Raw genomic sequence first — 22,225 nt, 5'->3', positions numbered from 1 at the left:
CTTAACATGCCTCAGTGAGGCCTTACTAAATTAGTTGTGTCTGTCTTGCCAAAGCTGCTTCAACAAATGCCTTCTGACAGTTATTGGCACTTGGTACCCTTCCCCTTCTTTTAATATGCAGCTAGGACTGCCATTCTCCTAGATTCCAGGGTATCTGTGCTCATGTTTCATATAGACTGATCTAGTACTGCTGGAGTTACTCTCTCTCTCTCTCTCTCTCTCTCACACACACACACACACACACACACGAGAGAGACTTGTGCTTAAGTGCTTTTTCTCTCATGCTGGCCCTTTAAAACCAAATTCCTAAGCATTCATTTGCATTAGATCTCTTTGGTTCCTTCTCATCTGAAGACAAATCTCAAAGGCTGCTTAATTAGACCAGGTTAGATTTCAAAATGTCTTTAAAGTCTCTAACATCAATTTCTACCTTCACCTATCCCTCTTCATGGTGGCATCTGTATTAGATTGATTTTCCTGCTTCACCTTTCCCTAGACACCATCTACCCAGTTACTAAGCCATATCTGGTGAGATAGAGAGAGAGCCCCCCCCCATGGTGAACCTACACAATCTTTTATTTTAATTTCAAGTACTTAAAAAAAAATTCTGCTCTTCAGCCAAACAGGCTCTCGGGGGGGCCTTAAATAAAAAATCTCTCTCTCTCTCTCTCTCTCTCTCTCACACACACACACACACACACACACACACACAGACAGAGAGAGAGCTCTCTCTCTCTCTCTCTCTCTCTCTCACACACACACACACACACACAGAGAGAGAGAGAGAGAGAGAGAGAGAGAGAGAGAGAGCGCCGCTTAGCATTCCATAACAGCGTGTTCAGTACTCATTTGGGCTGTTGTGGAAGTCATCCCCTTTCTGTTTTTTCTCTCACTTTTTTTTTAATATTCTGCAACACTTGGGGTTCCCTCTTGCCCACTAATACTCATTATGTGTGGGGTGATACCATGGCTACATAAGCAACACTTCTAGCCTTAGCTTCAGAAATAGAGGGAATGACACTCTGACCAGTTTAAGTGGCTAAAGTGTTTAAATCTGATTGGAAACTGTATTCTGTTATTTAACACAAGGTGGCTATTAAGCATGACATAAAAGCTGCAATCCCAAGCATACTTACTTGGGAGTAGTTCCCATAGGAGTCAATAGGATTTACTTCTGGGAGTATAGGATCAGTCCGTAAGACTCTCCCTGTAGACACCATACATGTAAGCACATGGCTTTTCCCCAAGAATCTTGGGAACTGTAGTTTACCCCTCACAGAGCTACAATTCCCAGCACCCTTAACAAACTACAGGATTTGATATTAGTTCTGATTGTCTATGGGGCTATCATAGGGTATGTGTTTTTTGCCTTTTCTATGACAAAAACTCCAGCTTCAGTGGAGTTTATGTGATCTAATCATTTGAATTTGGCTAATGAACGCTTTATTCTTTCATCAGAACTTTAGCAATAGTACTAAAATAATAAGAAAAAAGAAAAAGAGAAAAAATGCTTTACATACATCATTCAGCTGTATTGCTAATTATAGATAGAGATATAAAGGATAAATAGCATTTTGTCAAAGTATTTTTGTCTATATTTTATACCTCCTCCTTGGTTTTCCAAGCTTGGCATGGAATGTTTCTCATACAGAATTAATTTGAAATGCTACATATTTATTATCATAACCATCATCTTCAAAATAAAAAATAAATGTACTACCTTCAAGTCGATTCTGACTTATGGCGGCCCTATTAACAGAGTTTTCATGAGGCTGAGAGGCAGTGACTGGCCCAAGGTCACCCAGTGAGCTTCATGGCTATGTGGGGATTCAAACCTTTCTACTACCCCCTATGTGTGTGTGTTTAGTTTTAATATTATTTTAGGCTACTTTGATGTGCAGCAGCCAAGGCCAGCACCTTGTAGGAGTTTTTTTAAAAAGTAACTGAAATGTAATTGTAGTGATTACTTTTGAGAAAAAGTAAAGTAATCAGTTACTTTCAGAGCAATTGTAATTGTAACAGTAATTACTTCTTTTTGGGGCCAAGTAATTGTAACTGTAATTTATTACTTTTTAAAAGTAATCTTCCAAGCTCTGAACTTGGCCCAATAACTAATAGGCAGGTAGGTAGCTGAACTACAACTCCCATCAGCCCCAGTCAGCATGGCCAGTGGTCAGAAATGATGGGAACTGTAGTTCAGCAACATCTGGGGACCCTAAAGTTGGGAAAGGCTATCCTAGACTATTGAGGGCTGCTTGTTAGGCATGGGAGAAGCCAAGAATGAAAGTTCCTTGACATTGTTGACTGTATAGAACGTTTTGTGTTTCTATGTCTTCAGGCTCAAGGGGTGACAAACAACAGTTTGCAAAGGTTCAAAACACTTTGCATTATTTTGGTAACTGAAGAATTTTCTGGTTCCCCCAACCCCCTTTTCTTGTTGTGTTGTGGATGTTTTTAGACTATAATCCTGAAGGCAGGGGCTGTGTTGCTTTTGTTGAATGGTAAGCTTCTTTGGGAGCCTTTCCGGTTGAAGAGGGGGGTATAAATGCTATGAATAAATAAAATAAGGCAGGCTGGTTTTGTTACCCTCATATAGCAAGGCAGGTGGGATGAGGGAAGATTACCACATTCTCCCCCATACTTCCAGTCTGTGCTTTGAAAGGAGTGAGTTCACAGCTGCCAGCCCTGCTTCTGGATTCCACATAATCAGAGGAACATGAGGGAAGGCCTGCTACCCTGGTTCAGAGCCCTTTCTTAAATTCCACCTGTATGAACATATAATCTGCCTTATGCCACACCAAACCATTGGTCCATCTTGCCCAGTATTGTCTACTGCTCTGACTGACAGCAGTTCTCTGGAGTCTTGCACAGAGGGTCTTTCCTAGCCATATTGCCTGAGACTCTCTACTGGTGATACTGGGATTAAACCTGGTCCTTCTCTTGTAGACTGTGTGCTCTGTTGCTGAGCAACGGCCTCTCCACAATGCATGGAAATCAGTGGTTGAGCTATTGTTTGCAATTGTTGCTCCTCTTCACACATTGACCGAGTGTATACAGGGCAATGTGAGAAGTTTGCTCTAGTGAGTTAATTGCAGGGTTGAACCAAGCATTTATTTCATTTATATCCTGCCTTTCCTCCAAGGAGCTCAAAGTGACATACATGGTCCAACAGCCCTATGAGGTAGGTTAAGCCGAGAGTTGGTGATTGGCCCAAGATTACCCAGTCGGCTGTAGGGTTCCCTCCAGTTCTAGTCCAGCATTCTAACCACTACAATAAACTGGCTCCAGGGCTCACACGACCACTCTCTTGCTGCCCAGTCTGATGCATGTTCATTCAGCATTAGCCCCACTGTATTCTGTGGAGCTTATTCCTAAAGAGGTGCACGTACGATTGTACCTTTAGTTACTATGCTACCCCAAGATTAATCAAATGGAAGTGAGTTTATCATTGGGGTGTGTGCATTAAGGTTATTAAAGCTTTTATTTCTGCATAAGAGAAAGTTAAATGAAAATGACAGTTCCCAAACCTTACATTAGCAATAGCTACATGATACCAGCCAGTGATCATCTTAGTTTCTTGAAGTGTGAAAATGGCTGCTGCCAATTCTTGATGATGGCTTTACACACAAAGAAGTTGTCTAATCCCTTTGAAGCTTGCTGTGACAATGTCCTCCTCTCTTATTTCACTTGGACTGACACATAGTCATGTCATTCAGTAAATGAAATCCCAACGGGCCCAACTAATGTGTAAGTAATAAAGCATCAAGAGCCTCATGTTCTCTTCCTCCTTGTTTGAAAATCCTTCAGACACAACTCTCTTCTCTGTCTAGCTGCGCTCATTGTTCTTATAGCTCTTTCTGTCACACTGACCTCAGAGTTCTTTGGCTAAGAAGAATTGAGCAACCAAGGTTAAAAATACTCTGCTCACAATGGTAGCTGGACTCACCTTTCTCTCAACCTTTTGCCCCCCCCCCCCGTTTTATTCATAGTTTATTTTAAAATAAATGAAGAGGGATTCTTCTTAAGAAAAATATTGGAGGGAGGGAGGGAGAAGAGCCACAATGTTGTGCAACTTCATAAAAGGGGCAAGAATGGATCCTGATTTGGACCCATTTATACTAAGGTGCCATATAGTACACAACCTGTCATTTCACACCATACATCTGTGGAGATATAATATAAAGTTAACTGTTGATGATACTGTAAGATTATTTTTGTGTTAGTAGTAAAACAAACAAATATACCTTCTGCTTTTAATGTAGTGTAGGACAGGCAACAGCAGGGTAAAGAATCCAGCAAATAGGTAATTTCCAGTGTATGATAATGTGTGTGGTGGTGGTGATTAGAGAAGCATATCCTTGATATGAAAATAAACAAGTTGCAAGCATGTCTCTATTTTTATATGTAAAAAGTATGGCAAAGAGCAACACTACTCCATTGTGGAACTCCTTATGTAGAATTCATGGCCTGTTTGGTTAGTTGATAAGGAATTTCAAGATATTTCTGTCAGGAAGGCAGCATATTTGAGAGATGGTTGCTGAGTGGTGGTTGTCTTCTAGGGTTGCCAGGTTTGGCTGAGGAAGTTTCTGGAGATTTTCTACATGTTCCTGTACCTCTCTAAATACTGGTTAGAATTCACAGACCCAATTTTACCATTTTTTACCCCTCTCAATAGATGCTTATGAATGAAGGTGAAATCTCATTCCATGTTGAAGATTGTTGGTATGGAGCCAATGGGTGGCTTAAAAACAGCAGCTATATGTGCACTCAACAGTAAACCATAAATAATGGCTTGCCATGTACAAGTGAATTGCACCCGCTTTGCTTTTGCTCGTTCATGCTGGGAGGAAACATGAGCTGTGCATTACATCCTGGCTCATCCAAATCAGAGATTGTGGTTTATGTTGCTCCAACAAACCATAGCCCTATACCCAGGGCTCCTTCTTGTCTTTAATGATAATGGTTTATTGGAACAAAACAAATCACCCTCCCTGGTTTGGATGCAATGCCAGGGATCGTGGTTTGTTTTCTCCAAACATAAGAAGGGAGAAGTGAAGCAGACCAATTTTCTTGTGCGTGACAAACCATGCCTTATTAGTTGCCTTACCATGACATCTGAATGTTGTCAATGTATCCTGTGAATCTATAAAAACTAATTTTATTGTGATATATGGCTGAACTATTACAATGCTCTGTATGGAGGCTGCCCTTGAAGACTGTTCAGAAGCTTCAACTGATGCAAAATGCAGTGGCCAGGGTGCTGGCAGGCACAACTGGATAGGCACAAATTATTCCAGTTCTTAAAGATCTGCACTGTTGCCTGTATGCTTCTGAGTTCAATTCAGGGTTCTTATGTTGACATGCAAAACCTTAAATGATTTGAGCCCCAAATATCTGAATTACTACCTCCTCCCATATAGACCTGCACAAGTTTCAGGGTCTGCTGGGGAAGCCCTGTTGGCAGTTCCACCCCCTGTGAATTCACCCCATGTAAATTCTGTATATGAGAGGGCTTTTCTGTGGTGCCCCTCCCCCAAGGTGCATCTGGCCATGTCATGGTATACATTTCTACACCTTTTTGCACAGGTTTTTGGGGTGGAGGGTGAGATCAGAATATCCCTCCCATTTAAAATTTATGTATTTCCAGGGGCTGCCGCCCTGCTCGCTTTGCTTGCTAACCCCACCTACACCCCACCCTACAGCACTCCCAAGGCCTCCCCCACCCCCTCTTTCAGGTGCCCTCTACCCATTTCTCCATTCCCTCTGCCATGCTGCCCCCTATCACTCCCCCCACTGTCTCTGCCAGGTGCCCCTAGCCATCCCCCCACCCCCTCACCAGTTCCACCCAACATGGTTCGCCAGAGCCCCTCTGCACACACAGTGGTCACTGAAGCTCCCCCCCTGCCCTCCAAGGGACTCCAAACTTCTCCCTCCCCCTCCACTGATCTACAAACCTCCCCTTCTGGTCTCCAAACCTCCCTCCTCCTCTGCAGGTCTCCAAGTCTCCCTCCTCACGTACCTCTTGGCCTTGCTGTCAACTCTGCCAAATAATAGCTACAGGTTCAGGGAGGAAAACATACTAAATAGTGAGTCCAAAAAGCCATAACATGCAAAAGTAGTAGAGGTCTGTCACTTTTCTATGCAGAGTCCAAATGTGTATAAGGTAATACTTAATGCATCTAATGAAGTTACCTCTAGTCCACAAATGTTTCTGCCACAATAAAATGAATATTCTATTAAGGTGCAACAGGACACTGTTGTTTTTGCTGCATCTGACTAACATGGCTGTCTCTCCATTATCTGTTTCCAAGAGTGCTTATTTATTCTGCATCATTTTGCACTTCCATCCCACTCTTCTTCCAACAAATTTAGAATGGTGTAAGGGGCTAACTCTTTTTTAAAAGAATAACATGACGGGTAGGGCCAAAAGTAGGTTTCTGTAACTAAATTAAATAGTCTGATGCCGTTTGTGAAATTTAGTGGACTTTTGTTGTTCTGATACATTGTTGCATAGAATAGTGTGCGGCTCTCTAAAAGTATCCACCTCATTTTATATGTTCAATTTTTTATCTGGCAATCCTACAAAGTGAGAGAATGTTTTGTGTCATCCAGAATTCAAGAACCTGTCATTCATAGCAGGCAGTAGCTTAACCTATCTGTCCTCTTCTCCTGCAGCTTGGATCATGGGGAGCAGTAAGAGCAAACCCAAAGACCCCAGTCAACGGAGGCGCAGTTTGGAATCCACAGAAAATATCCATGGTGGATGCTCTGCCTCTCAAACACCTAGCAAGACCACAGCTCCAGATGCTCATCGGACTCCCAGTAGTTTATTTGGAAGCACAGCTCCAGAACCAAAGCTCTTTGGGGGCTCAAATACATCTGATACAATCACCTCTCCTCAGCGCTGTGGGACTCTAGCTGGTCAGTATGACTATAACACAAGTAGAACTTTTCCAGCCATTTTTATTGCATATACAATGAACATGTTTTTGAGGTTGAGAAGGCTCCATTCCTATTATATGTTTGTTATATTGTCTAGAAAAGCAGTGTCTTCAAACACACATTTACAACTCTCTACACAGGGATCTTTTAAGACTGTAAAATAAACTTGCAGTATGCCAGGCTGGAGCCTGTTGACTTCAGTAGTGCCCTTCGTACACACTTTAATTGTACACAGTGTAAAAATTACTCAAAAGAGCTTCTGTGTGTTAATTTCTTCAGCATGTCTCTCTTACCGTACAATAAGAGCCCTAATGAAATTTGATGTGGAGTGGTGTTCAGCTATAGTTTGAACTTCTCTTGTTGCAGGAGGAGTCACCACCTTTGTGGCCCTCTATGACTATGAATCAAGGACAGAATCTGATCTTTCTTTCAAGAAAGGGGAACGCCTCCAAATACTCAACAACACGTAAGTACTTTTTGCCCAGGTGCTAGGCTAAAAGATGCATTTAATCTTGCAGTAAACCTATTCTTTCATTGTGCCCCACAGCTATCTATGCCCACAGTGGGAAGCAGTGCTTCCATTCCCTTTCTTGCTTTGTTTCCTGGTCTCTCTTAGCTGCTAAGAGAATATGCTGGGTCAGTTTAAACACTTGGGCTTAAATGGCAGGGAATATAATTTTGAGTACAATATATACAGTGGAAGCTTGCTCTAATGCATCTCACTGTACTGCGGGTTCAGATATACCACGGGAATAATCATGTCCCCCAAGTAAAATACTGTATACTCAATTTTTCCATTTTATAGCTCATTTTTTCTTCCTTTCTGAGTCTTTTTTCTTCTCAGTGTTCTTTTAAAATATCTATTTCCTGTCATCCCCTTCCCTTTTCTTTCCTGCAATTTTTTCCCCTATGGGGTGCTTATCTCTTGACCCTCGTCTTTCATTACTGTCTGTGGAACTTTTTTTGTGTTAACTTGTTTTTCCCTCTCTATTACCTTTCCTGCTTCCTCCTTCCTGCTCTGTTCCTTAGCCATAGTGGGAGCTGGGTTTGCCCCTCTAGGAACCAGAAGTACTCGCTGGCTTTAACCCTTTCAGCCCAGTTTACATTATAATGTGGAAAGCGTATGAAATGGGTGCGTCCTTTGTCCCCTAGCCCCCCGCATTATAACAAGCTTTCACTGTATTTTGCTGTTCTGCTGTCTGATGGATCATAAGCACCAAGTAGAACCCTGTACTAATCCTAGGTGTATATTGATTTCCTCTTCTGCCTTTCAAATAAGCTTCAAACTCCTTCCCCCGGTGCAGGAAAGGACTGGATGTCTTACAGTAATGAATGAATGAATGAAACTTTATTTTTACCCCGCCCTTTTTCCAAACTGGAACTTGGGGCGGCTTACAAATAAAACTACATGTAGTTAAAAACATAGAAAAACATACAATTAAAATACAATTAAACTATGCACAACCTTAAAACCGTAGAAGGCACTTAAAAATCTAAAAACAATTTAAAATAATACAGATAATAATGTAAAACAATAAAACAAGCCTTGTAAAGCCCAATTCTAAACACCTTCTATCCCAAAGGCCTGTCGGAATAAAAAAAGTCTTTACTTGCCGACGGAAGGATGGCAAGGAGGGGGCCATTCGTGCCTCCCTAGGAAGGGAGTTCCAGAACCTAGGAGCAGCCACCAAAAAGGCCCTATCTCGCGTCCCCACCAATTGCACTTGTGAGGGTGTTGGGACTGAGAGAAGGGCCTCTCCTGAAGATCTCAGGGCCTGGGCAGGCTCGTATAGGGAGATACAGTCTGACAAATAGCCTGGACCTGGGCCGTATAGGGCTTTAAAGGTCAAAACCAGCACTTTGAATTGTGACCGGAAACAAACTGGCAGCCAGTGGAGCTGTTGTAACAAGGGAGTTGTATGGTCCCTGTAACCAGCCCCTGTTAATACTCTAGCTGCAGCTCTTTGTACCAGTTTAAGTTTCCGAACAGTCTTCAAAGGCAGCCCCACGTAGAGCGCGTTACAGTAGTCTAAACGGGATGTAACTAAGGCATGCATCACCATAGTCAAATCAGGCATATCCAGGAACGGGCGCAGCTGGCGCACTAGTCTTAAATGGGCAAAGGCACTCCTGGCCACGGCCAAGACCTGGGCCTCCAAGTTCAGAGCTGAGTCCAGGAGCACACCCAAACTGCGAACCTGTGTCTTCAGGGGGAGTGTAACCCCATCCAGCACAGGCTGAATCCCTATTCCCTGATCTGCCCTTCGACTGACCAGGAGCACCTCTGTTTTGTCTGGATTTAGTTTCAATTTGTTTGCCCTCATCCAGTCCATCACTGATGCCAGGCACTGGTTCAGGACCAGGACAGCTTCCTTGGCTTTAGGTGGAAAGGAGAAATAGAGTTGGGTGTCACCCGCATACTGATGGCACCGAACCCCAAACCCCCAGACAACCTCTCCCAGCAGTTTCATATAGATGTTAAACAACATGGGGGATAAAACTGAAACCTGAGGGACCCCATAGGTCAACGGCCAAGGAGTCGAACAGGAGTCCCCCAGAAAGGAACCTTCTGAGTTCGTCCCTCCAGAAAGGAATGGAGCCATCGTAACACAGTGCCCCCAAGTAACTTACAGTAACTGTAAATCAGCAGCCGATTGCTTTCAGAGTTGCCAATGAATAATCATAGGGTCCTGCTTCAAGACATGATTCTCCATTTAGCTGCTCTCCCCAGTCTGAAAGCCTAACTATGAGTTACAGGGCATTATGTGGCTGCCCACACTCCACATTTCCTCCCTGATAACGTTTAGTTAAATAAGATGCATAATATGAGAATTTCACATTCAGTGTTTCCATATTTATACTCCAGTAGTATGGCTGTTACTTGGGGGGGGGAATGCTGTGTCTGATGACATGTGTCTTGTTTACACCCTGTTCTGGACGGGGTTACACTCCCCCTAAAGGAACAGGTTCGTAGTCTGGGAGTTGTTTTAGATCCTTCCCTGTCACTTGAGGCTCAAGTAGCCTCGGTGGCACGGAATGCGTTCTACCAACTTCGGTTGGTAGCCCAGCTACGTCCCTATCTGAGCAAGGAGGACCTAACATCAGTGGTACGTGCTCTAGTAACCTCGTGATTGGATTACTGCAATGCGCTCTACGTAGGGCTTCGTTTGAAGACAGTTCGGAAGCTGCAGCTCGTGCAAAACGCGGTGGCCAGACTGATAACGAAGACCAAGCGGTCTGAACACATAACACCTGTTCTGGCTCGCTTGCACTGGCTGCCAATATGCTTCCGGGCCAGTGTTGGTTTTGACTTATAAAGCCTTACACGGCGCAGGACCACAATATCTGCTGGAACGCCTCTCCCGATATGAACCTACCCATACACTGCGTTCTACATCGAACGCAGTCCTCCAAGTTCCGACTCAGAGAGAGGCTTGGAGGGTGGTGACAAGAACTAAGGCCTTCTCGGTGGTGGCCCCTGAACTGTGGAATAGTCTCCCCGATGAGGTGCGCTTGGCGCCGACTTTGCTATCTTTTCGGCGCCAAGTTAAAACCTTCCTCTTTTCTAAGGCATTTTAATCTAATTGTAATTTTAATTTAGTTTTAAATTTGCTATAATTGATTTTAGACTTTTCATTTTCTTATATGTGCTCTTGTAGTATTATTATGGGTTCTTATTGTATGTATCTGTATTTTGCTGTAAACCGCCCAGAGAGCTATGCTAGTCGGGCGGTATAAAAATCTAACAAATAAATAAATAAATAAATAAATAAATAAATAATACCAGGGAGACTGAGGGAAGGAGGGAGAGATGGGTTGGAAGTCACATGTCCCTTGTAATGTATAATTAGGCTTTGACCCACTTAACATCATCAGACAAGGCAAGAGTGAACAACATGTACCACACTAATGCACATGTCAAATCGCTCAAGAAAATGAGTCAAACCTCATTTTGAGCAGGCTTTTGCTTGAGCAGGCTTTTGCTTGAGTGTCTAAGAGCAGGTGGAGATGAAAGTTTGGGTGCCTGGGAAACTATGGTTGTACAGTCAGTTAACAAGTTTGCAAGGGACCATGCAAAGCCTGCATGGGGTTGCAACAGAAGGTCACTAGTCCCTCTTATAAGAACTTCTGAGGTTGGTACAGTGGCTGCACCAGATTTCTCAGATGAGATTCCACAATTATGTGAAATTTAAAACTTTCTGCACAGTTTCCCTATTTACCTCATTTGGTGTATACTTGCTGTGGACTGGAACAAGCTTTCTGTGGCATGGAAGCAGGAGGAAGAGCATCTATGGGATGGTTTCCAGAGTGATTCTCACATGTACATGTACACACAGCTTGTTGGAATGGATCATCTATGCTGTTGGGATATTGTGAAGTGTAATTATTCAGTTGTCCTGATTCAGCTCATAGGATACTCAGCAAACTGGTGATCCATAACAATGAGATATTTTTACCCAGACGAGAAAAAAATTCCAGGAGCATTTAGCAGTCTTATGAAACAAGTGGTGGAACTGTTGCATTCGTGTTGTAAATGTTGAGAGCCAGTATTGTCCTACATCATAGGGTCATTGTGGAGTCAAATAGGATAAAGACTGCAGAGCACTTAGAACATTAAAAACACATGATAAACAATTAATGATATTATTGCCATATGACTGGGCAGATGGAAGTTGCCTCTTTGTAGCAGATATTGTGCCCTCCCCATTTCCTTCCAGCAAGCATGTTTTCTACTAGTTCTTTTGCTATCTAAACATTGCATCTGCCCTGTAGGCTGCCTGGGTGTCTCTTTGGCCTGCTGGAGATCTGTCCCTCCTAGTTTTAAAGTTACTCAGAGCAATGAGACACCTTTACAAAAGGTTGTGGGTTAGCTAATTTTATTTTTCCTGTTCCTTATAAAGGCAGGTGTATTTAAATCTGCCTCTCCTTCCCATAGTAGCCAATATATGGCTTTACAAGATGCCAGAGACAAGCAGCATGTGGGAGATGGTTAATCCCCATCATGAACTGCTTGTGAGCTTCCCTGTGGAACCTGTTAAGAGTCAGAAGTCTGGGCCTTTTAGTTTGTTCCAGTATGGCAGCTTTCATATCAAGAAGAGATACAGCGTATAGCAAAGAGAAGGCAAATCTAAAACTACAAGTAATTTTGATATAGGTAGTCATGCCCTCAATTAAAGAGATGACTGGATAAGCCAAGAGTCTTCTACGGTGAGCACAACTGAGTTTCTGTGCTCTTGAAATTATAACAAAGGCTGGTAGCTTGGCAGATGGAAAGTTGCAAGTTCACTCTTTCTCATTCAATGGAAAAACCTATCTTGAGGACTAGAAGGTGCTCAATGTCCTGTTGCTATGACAGAGGCACTGGCTTTAGAGGCAAGACTTCAGGGTGGCAGTTTCTTAAATGTTCTACCATCAGGGAAACCTTCCCATAGCCACCTGTGTACCAAGGAACCTCTGTGTCACAGTTCATGCAGAGCACTGGCTAGTTATCTACCCTGATTTATGTTCTTATTTAGGAATCCCTGAGGAGTTTTTTCAGGAACACCAGGGTTCGTAGGAATACAATTTGAAAAACACCATGTGAAGGCTATTAGCACTTGTGCATGCATCTTTCCCATTTTGAACAGTATCTCAAAACTGCACTTCTTTTAATCTAAGCTTTGTCTCTTTCTCTCTTATATCCTCCTCATGCTTTCATTTAGGAGAAAGGTGGATGTCAGGTGTGTATCATCTATTTGATTGATATTGGCACAAACAGTAAAAGCTAACCTGATTTCTGATGTCTAAACTATGGGGAAAGGTTTGGGTGGGGATGCAGTTTGGGGCTGGGTGGAAGAGCAATGTTACAGATTCAGCTTAAAATCTTTTTGTCGCTTGTTCACGCTTGAAAACTCAGTAGTTTTAATGCTGGTTTTGAACATTCTTTCTTTTGTATCCAAGCAGATGGTATACTCTAGAAGTGTTGTTCCAAATGGATTTTAGACACTACGTGTGCATTTTTGGTTGCTAACTGGCATGTGGGGGAGATCAGGTGGTTGATATAGATAAATTCTTAGTCATGACTATTGGTCTTATAATGTGCTATCAGTTGGGTACAGCTGGCTTGAGTTCTGTTTATGTATGTTTTAATAAGAAATGAGTACATATTGTTCTGTTTCTAATTACATGAGTAACCATACTCCCTGTGAAGGACAAAATTTTATTTTTATTTATTATTTATTTTATTTTATTTGTTGTATTTGTATACCGCCCCATAGCCGAAACTAAAAACACCAAAAACAAAACAAAAACAAAAGCATCCTAGGAAGGAGAAAAGTGGAATCCACTTCAATGGAATTCACAAGAAAACACGGAGGAGTTAGAGCACGAGTGGGGCACTTGTGGCCCTCCAGATGTAGGTGGAATAACCCTGATTCAGCTGACTTTGAGCACAGTAACAGTCCACTACAGACTATTGATTGAATTGGATGGTGTAGGGAGGAACTGTCTGTGTTATCGTGTGAGCTGGTTGTATTTAGCTAACAAAGGTCATGGGTGTGAAAGCACCCTTAATTTGAGCTTATTATTGTATTTATTATTGTATTGTACTGTAGTATTATTGTAGTTATTATTTGAGCTCTTGTATTATTTTATTCGTCTCTTCCACCATCCACTTACCTAGTGCTATAATCCTGCACATACCTAGGCTGTTTAATCTATAATGGGATATAAGCAGACAAGTCTGCAACATGTATATTTCTTATGAGGCAATGAAGGTGACAAAAAGTGCACTCCTCTTTCTGTTCTGGTCTATACATCTACTGTTGAAGTTCTTTTCACTGACCCAGCTTCGATCCCACAGCTTCTGAGTGCGTTATGAATGCTTGCAATTCATGACTAAGGGGTGAGAAAAGGCTGCAGCAGTAGGATTTTATATTTGGTCTAAACAGATTTTCCCATGTGCACATGCAGGAATAACCAGAAATGATATGCCTGTTGGAACTTTAAGACATGGAAATTAAACAGCTGTATTTCCTGAGAACTTGTTGATTGGTGCTGCCAAAGTATATGAGTTGCACAAGTCAAGTGGTTTTGACTTTCCCCTTGTTTTTCCCTACAATGTTTCTTAAGTTCCAAGCCAAGCAATTTTCCTAATTTTTTAAAAACTTACAGTCGGTGTCAAGGTCAGAAAATGCTCAGAACTAAAGTTTCTCTTGCAATAATATGTTTTGCAATAATAATCTAATCATGATTTAAAAAAAAAAATCCGGTGGTCTTTGCTATGGGTGTATTGCTGCAGCCGAGGAAAAGGAGCTCTCTTTATGTTTCTTGCTTCTTCATATACCTGGAGGACTTTAATTTGGACCATGGCAGAGTTCTAGAACTTGCTTTCATTGTTGAGGGCTCGGGTCTCAAATGTATGAAGTAGGAGCCTTTTGAGTATGTTCATAGTGTCTCTTGCCATGGTGGGGGCTCTGGCAATGCAGTTTTAAAAACCTTGCTTCTTGGTACCACTGAGCAACCACCACTAGCCTCCACATTTGAGGGGTACTTCAGTCAGCATAGGTTAGGGTACTTACACATGGTAGCCTAATAAAGATCTTTAACTTACTTCTATTTATAAGCACCAGACAAATCTCAATGGAGGTTCATGTTACAGGGCTTACAGCTACTGCTACTGTTTTGGTGCATTGTTCACATGTGTACACACACACACACACACACACACACACACACACACACGCACACACAGTGTTGAGTATGTGCATGTGGGGCATCAGCAGTTAAATTCAGATTGCAAGAACGGACCATCCATGTGGCAAAGCCAGCTGGCCACCTTTTAAATACTATTAAGGCTGTCAAAGTGGAAGATACAGATCTGATCCACAGTTCACCAAGACATTCTCATGCACAAAACCTGTCAAAATGAAGGGAACTGCATAGATCTTCCTATCATATAAATGAATCCTTCCACTGGATAACTTCTGGGTGGATTACAATCTTTGTTAAAACCTGGAGTGCCACTTGGATTTTCCTAGCCAAATAAAATGATGTCTTGGGCCAGCTCTGCCCAAGTGACAATCATCTGCCTGCCCTTTGTCACAGAACTATCCTTAACACAGGCTTGCTTTCTTGAACTCACTACCAAAATGTAAGTACTTCTGCCATCCAAACATCATCATCATCATCATTAATTTGTCACTACAAAACTTTTTTTGTCTGAAAATGACTTACAATGACAAATTTTGGAGGTATTTCTAACCTAAATATTTCCCTTCTTATTAAACAGTGAAAAAAATAGATAATACCACTGAAAGCTCTGGTCTTTGGCTGTTTGGCATACTTTCTGTCGGAATGTATGAGGTTCAACTCCAACTTATGGGTTGAGGCTGCATGGGGCTAAAAGGAGTAGCTAGAGAGGAGACCTCTTGGTTGCTAGGTTATACCTATCCCTTTGATCTCCTGATGTCTCTTCCTTCTTGCTAGACTGATATGCAAAGATGTTGATCCCAGTTCCTTCCCTCCTTCCCAGTCTTCTTCTTTCTTGAGAGGGGAGCAGACATCTTTCCTTTGTCTCTCCTTCTCCACCAGCATGAGGGCGAGTACTGGGCTCAGTGCTCATTGCTCCAACTTAGCTAGTTAGCTAGATATAGGACTCTTTCCTATCAGACATGTACTTCCAGAATAAAGTAGTTATTTCTTATTTTAAAGCTTAAAGTCTCTATCTGACTAATTTGCAGGGAAGGTAGAATCTTAGCAAAAATTCAACCACACACACATAAGCTCGCTCAATACTCTCCGTTCCGCAACGCAACTCTCTGCAGGGTCCTACAGGACATTGGGCCCAGCGTCCTATACTTTCTAGGTACAAAGCAAATGTGTATTCTTTCACTTGAATTAAACTAAATACAGTACTGTGAATATTGGCAACTTCCCAGTGGTCTCTTATATAAGTAACACTGAGAACCAAATGGTCCTTGTAGGAAGATGAGGGTTTTTTAAAAATCTTTTTAAAAAAGGCTTTGTAGTGAAGCATGTAGGAGAGAAATGAGTTTCAAGCTATGTATTCCACAATATCCAATATTGCTTCACTGTTGGAGCTCAGGATAAGAGCGAGGTTCTCACAGTGATATGTGGCAGTAATGAACTACAATTTCTTGAATGGCCAAGGTGCTTGGCCTTCTGCCTAGCAATGCATTGTGAGGGGAAGAGAAATACACAACACATTTGACAGGTCGGTCTGACCCAGCCATAGAACTTTATGGCTATGGCTGCAGTTAACCCCCACACCTGAGTCAGAGAAAAGCAAAGGAGAGGAAGCCATTTTTGACCACGCTTAATAGAAGTGGATACCTTATTTGAAAGTAGATGAACATGAAGAATTTTTCTATGATTTCCCTGCATTCACGCAAATGGGATCTATGCTTGCACAGAGAGAACAAAACCTTGGCTTATCATTATGGTTTGTTTGAAGTAAAAGAAACCATGATTCCCTGGCTCATGCATAATTCTGAGCCAGGGGTTGTGGTTCGCTTCTTCTGTGGGCTAGTGGGGAGGAGCAAAGCAGGTGCGATTTTCTTGCGCATGGTAAACCATGGTTAGCATAAGACATTTCCTGCATTGAGCAGGGGGTTGGAGTCGGTGGCCTTATAGGCCCCTTCCAACTCTATGATTCTATGATTTTGGCCTATAAGACATTTAAAATAATTTCTCTGTCTCCCCTGCCCCCACACATCCGAAATATCTGCCAGCTTTTCGAAATGTAAGAGATAATATATTTAGGCTATTTTTTATAAAGTAGAAGTCTCTTTCTCATAATACTTGCCACCCCTACAGCAAGTGACTCTCATCCCTGACTTCTGCTGGAAGAATGACTCAATGTTTGTATTAATTCAGTCTATCTTCCTAAATTTGAAAGCCTAATCATAAAAACTGCTTATAACCTTATCGGTTTTACTCAGAAGCTCTGATCATTTGACTTGTCTTTATGAAGAAATTGATCTCTTGCAATGTCTTCACCTAGCATCTTGGCTCTGACGAAATTTATCTTAATAGATTTCTGTCTTAAATTAATTGCAGTTTTCCAAGCAATGACTTGGCAGTATGTGGATTAAAATGACAAGAACAAAAACAAACTGTGGTCAGCCATGCATGTGGGCTTCCCCACTCATTCCAGCGGAGAGATATATCTATAAACCTTTTATGTGAACTGATACGTCACTCCACATGTAACCTCTAAACAGGCACCAGATTGGGAATGGTTATTGGTATTCAGACACCCAAAGAGATGAAGATAGCATGATCCACCCACTTACAATAGATTTCCCTGTCATATGCTTATCCAAGGAGTACTTTCCTGTCACATTTCCAGGACGGGAACTTGGGGCTTTCCTTCTACTTGGATTTTTCCCTTTACAGATGCCTCTTCCTCATTTTGTACCTCACTCTCCTCTCCTTCTCTTTTACACAGTTTAAGAAATAGGGACTGGGTGGGGAACTTAGACAAGTATCTATTATTTTAGAAGTGGTAGCTTCTGCATCACAACACAGCAGCACTTGGGTGCTTTCCAGCTAGGACAACTAAAGATGTGGGCTTTGATGTGAAAATATTGCCATATTACTAGCATACTAAAAGCATGGACGAGAGCCAGTGTGGTGTAGTGGTTAAGGTGTTGGAATATGACCTGGGAGACCAGGGTTCAAATCCCCACACAGCCATAAAGCTCACTGGGTGACCTTGGGCCAGTCACTGCCTCTCAGCCTCAGAGGAAGGTAATTAGAAAACCACTTCTGAATACCGTTTACCATGAAAACCCTATTCATAGGATCGCCCATAAGTCGGAATGGACTTGAAGGCAGTCCATTTCCATTTTGAAAAGCATGGACAGTAAAAAATCAACTCATTTGAAATGTGCTGTTGGAGGAGAGCTTTGCACATACCATGGACTGCAAAAAAGACAAATAATTGGGTGTTAGAGCAAATTAAACCAGAACTATCACTAGAAGCTAAAATGATGAAACTGAGGTTGTCATACTTTGGACACACCATGAGAAGACATCATTCACTAGAAAAGACAATAACTCTGGGAAAAACAAAAGGGAGTAGAAAAAGAGGAAGGCCAAACAAGCAATGGATTGATTCCATAAAGGAAGCCACAGAGCTGAACTTACAAGATCTGAACAGGGTGGTTCATGACAGATGCTCTTGGAGGTCACTGATTCATAGGGTCGCCATAAGTCGTGATCGATTTGAAGGCACATAACAGCAACAACAAAAACAACCGTAATCTGGGACAGCAGTAAAAAACCTGAAAAATGTTTGAAATAAATTAGGGAAAAATTCAGTCAAAGGCTCTTTGAATAACCTAGTTTTTACTAACCACCTAAAACAATAAGACCTCAGTTGGTGGAGCATTCTATAGGCAAAGTGCCGCTGCAGAGAAAGTTATGCTTGGTAGCTTTCTGCTGCAATTGCCAGGGTCAAGGGATCAAAAATAGATCCGATCCTCCAATGGTGAACAGAGCATACCAGGAGGGAGAGCTGAGCATTGCTAGGGTTTGATATGTAACCTTGTAAACCCCATCCCCTCTACACTTATTTTATGGCATTTGTATCCTGTTCTTCCTCCAAGGAGTATGGAGTAATGTTCCATATCTTCCCATTTTTATCTTTTATCCTCACAACAACCCTGTGAAGTGCTATTTTATTTATAAACCACTTCAGATTGATATATCTACACCGTGTATGGTAAAATCTACATAAATCGTGAAATAGGTTAAAATACAGATCCCAAATTACAGCAGTGTATGCAGTTGTGTGACATCAGAAAAATGTGTAAAGAGGTAAAGATACAGTTAAACTTTAATAAGTAAAGGCTTGGGTTAAAAAAAACCCACATTTTTTTTTAGCAAGCACTGAAATGTAGACAGATTTGGTTCCTGCCTTATGTACATAGAGATGGCGTTCCATAAAGTGGGTAATTCCCAATTTGAAGGCTCTGTGCCATGTTACAGCTAACCACCCTGCCGCTGCACTTGGTGTCCCCAACAAAGACTGCCCAGCTAAATGTAGCAACTGGGCAGGGATGTAGGGGGAGAGGTGGTCTCTCAGATAGGTTGGTTAGCTGAGAGAGAGCAAGACTTGCTAAGAACCACCCATAAAGGCTGAACAGGGCTTTGAACCCGCATCTTGCCAGTCCTGAAGCCAGGAAGATTTATCCTCCACAATTTGTGCTACAAAGTTTTTCATTCTTATGAAAGGTTGCTATGAAAAGTTTATAATCTGATGATCTCTCTGAAGACTGCCTTGGAAGAAATTGCAAGGGTTTTTTATTTTTATTTATATTTTTAAAAAGCTTAGTTTTCCCTTGTGGTCAAAGCAAATTAGACACCAAAATATCACAGAAGGAGAGAAGGGAACACCACTCCTTTCTAATATTCAAGCTGCCTCTTTCAGCTTTCTTCTCAAGTGAATAACATTCCTACCATTCTCTGGCATTCTTCACACTTCTGCCCCAATTATAATAATTCACTTGGGTAGTGCCATGTATGTGTGTATCTGGGAGCCCTTTTTAATAGGCTGGCATACCATCTTATTTGGCCTGTTATTCCCAACCAAGTATTTTTCCCCCCATAGGAATAGATCTAGTTTCATTATGCTGGTACTATTGGACTGAAAACATTAATTGAAGTATCTTCATGATTAATAAATCAATTTGTTAATAGCAAATTAACTTTTAGCCAGTTATGTAAACAATATCAACATAAGGGTGCTTTCAGTTACATAATTGTCTGGATTCTGCACAACAACTGGGAAATATTTCTTAAGATGGCATTTCTATTGTGGGAAAATGTATTTTCCTAGTAGTGAAACAGCAATACATGATCATGAGGAATAGGGAGCTATTCCACCAACCCTTCAGGTAGCGTAGTGAAGAGGAACCTCAGGCCTAGAGACTAAACATGACTCCCAAGCTTCTCTGTTTGACCCCCGGGGCTCTTCCCAACTCACAAACCCTTCCCAACCACATTGTCTTCCCCAGCCCATCTCTCACTAGCCCTACTTTGCATCCTCCTTGAGTGATTTTGCCTAGCTGGAATATATCCTTGAATTCTGATAATGCTTTTTGATTGCTTGGATGAAGAAGGGGATGGGGGTTGTGAGTGTGTATAGAAACTAGCCTACTGTACCAAAGTAAAATTCACATTTGTTGGTCTGGCCACTTTTGCCTCTGGCCTTGACTACCACTGGCATGTGGCCCCCAGAAGGTTGCCCAAAAGCTTATGCAGACCTCGGGCTGAGAAGGGGTACCCAACCCTGAGTGAGTGTATCATCACAGCAGTGCTCTATGGATTGTAATTACACAAGTATTGCAAGCTTCTGTTGGCCATGATGTCACTAACATTGAATGACACAACTCCTTCAGTCAACGAATGCCAGTTCTGTCCTGTGTATATTTATTTATTTATTTAATTATTTGATTTATATCCCGCCCTTCCTCCCAGCAGGAGCCCAGGGCAGCATTTGCAGTTGTTATTTTTGTTTTAAAAAATCCTTAGTGATTGAGGACTCTCTTTGCTCTACCATGATTATCTTACCCCTTAAATGAGAACTCCAAATGGATGCCACCAAGGCTGCTGTCTCCCCATAGTAATGTTTAGTGGATTTCCCCTTCCCTTTTTTGTTTTTGTTTTGTTTTTGCTTTGTTTAACATTTTGGAGGGTGGACACTCAACCTCTCCAGTTCCTTGGGAGGGAGAGAACCAACTGGCAGTCTATGGGCCTGATCTACAAATTTTAATCAAGTATGGTGGGAAAAGGTTCATTAACTACTTTACTTCTAAGGAGAGGAAATTTTTGTTGTTAAAAACTGAGAGCTGGAGATTTCAAGTGTGGTTTCCAATGGATCAATTTCACTTATTGTGTTTAGCACCAATCTGTATCAGGGACTGGCTTCTGCACAGTTCACATGGGGATTCCATGTGTCAGATGGGCTGACAGGGCATACCTGACATTTAGAAGACCCCTCCGCCTAAAAGCCCGAGAACATCCATGCTCTCAACATAAGTAGGAAAGCTATTAATATGCAGACTTTACCAACCCAAAAAGAAACATCTGGGCATTGATGTGCATTGAATCCATCATTTTATATAGTTTCCCTATGGCAAGTATCTCTATGCAGCAAGCATTTAATTTAAAATGAACACTTGTACAGATTCCATACTTTAGTACTGTAACCCTCCCATCAAATAACCTGCTGAGTTAAGAGAGACATTGAGTCGGTGTGCACCCATACAGCCACCATATAGACATCATTTTAAATAGCTCCCCTGTTGATTTTGTCAGTATGCACTACCATGCAGTACATTATTCTGCAGGGAATCATTTAAGCAGCCTCCATAGGCAGCTGTTTTGTGGTCATTGGTCCTCCTGATTCTCTGAAGCATAAACATCTGGCTTTGACACCTCATTTTCACACAGGGGCAGGCTGTTCATGTGACAAAGATGGCTCAAGAAATTTTAGTCGCTAAGGCAGAAAATCCAAATAATGACTCCATTCTGATATACATATAGTGTTTTATTACATAATAAATACTAAATAATTAACAATTTGCTACCCTTTAATCAGTCACCTGTTAACTCACTTGGCCACATCATGTGAAATTTACCTTATGTTTTGTTTTCTACGATGTGGCAATTTTAGTTTTTTGCAAAGGAGAGGAGCTATTTCATGCATCCTCCCATTATGATAAAGAAGTGGCAATCACCTGAGCATGTTGGATTGGGTACTGTCCTTTGTTTCCTCATGGTAGCTGTGCTGGCCAGACTGGTACCATGATTTCACCAGTCTGTTTATTCAGTTGCATGAAGCCAAAACGTGGATGGGTGGATGGGTGTGGGAATAGGTGCCTTTGTCATTTCTAGTCTGCATGAGTTTCTGGACATGGGCAATGGAGTAGAGAAATTTGTTCCTATTCAACTTGTAAAAGTTAGCACTGTGTTGGGGAATCTGCTGTGATACAATTTCATGTGCACGTGAGTGTGGATGATGCCAGGCAAACTCATAAAAATAAAATAAAATAAATGACAGATGTGTATCATGTTGTAGATAACAACAAACTTGGTGAATTGCAGATGGCTGCTAAATTGTAATGAAACAGCTAGCGTGAGGTTTGAAGCTTGATTTCTTCATCTCTACTGCAGTTTTGATAAGAACACTTGCAAAATAAGTAATTAAAATGTGGATCAATACATTCTTTGGCTTGGACATCAACATTGTGTGAATTCAGTTGCCAAGACTGAG

The 22,225-nt window shown here is 41.7% G+C and overlaps 1 protein-coding gene across 6 annotated transcripts in view; it reads left to right on the top strand.

Moving 5' to 3' along the window:
* Window positions 1-22,225, top strand: part of SRC (SRC proto-oncogene, non-receptor tyrosine kinase) — a 141,580-nt gene that overhangs the window by 89,296 nt on the left and 30,059 nt on the right. For 4 of the 6 annotated variants that reach the window (XM_061631460.1, XM_061631461.1, XM_061631463.1 and 1 more), the window contains exons 3-5: window positions 6,676-6,921; window positions 7,309-7,408; window positions 12,645-12,662. In XM_061631460.1, the coding sequence (XP_061487444.1) occupies window positions 6,684-6,921; window positions 7,309-7,408; window positions 12,645-12,662 (356 nt within the window). In that variant the 5' untranslated portion in view covers window positions 6,676-6,683. The remainder of the gene's footprint in view (window positions 1-6,675; window positions 6,922-7,308; window positions 7,409-12,644; window positions 12,663-22,225) is intronic. The other 2 variants (XM_061631465.1, XM_061631466.1) reach the window with 2 other exon arrangements.

The sequence above is a fragment of the Rhineura floridana genome, chromosome 6, assembly GCF_030035675.1.
Source record: "Rhineura floridana isolate rRhiFlo1 chromosome 6, rRhiFlo1.hap2, whole genome shotgun sequence".
In the NCBI taxonomy this organism is placed as follows: domain Eukaryota; kingdom Metazoa; phylum Chordata; class Lepidosauria; order Squamata; family Rhineuridae; genus Rhineura; species Rhineura floridana.
Note: the sequence above shows the minus strand (reverse complement) of the source record. Positions and strands in the feature narration are given on the sequence as shown.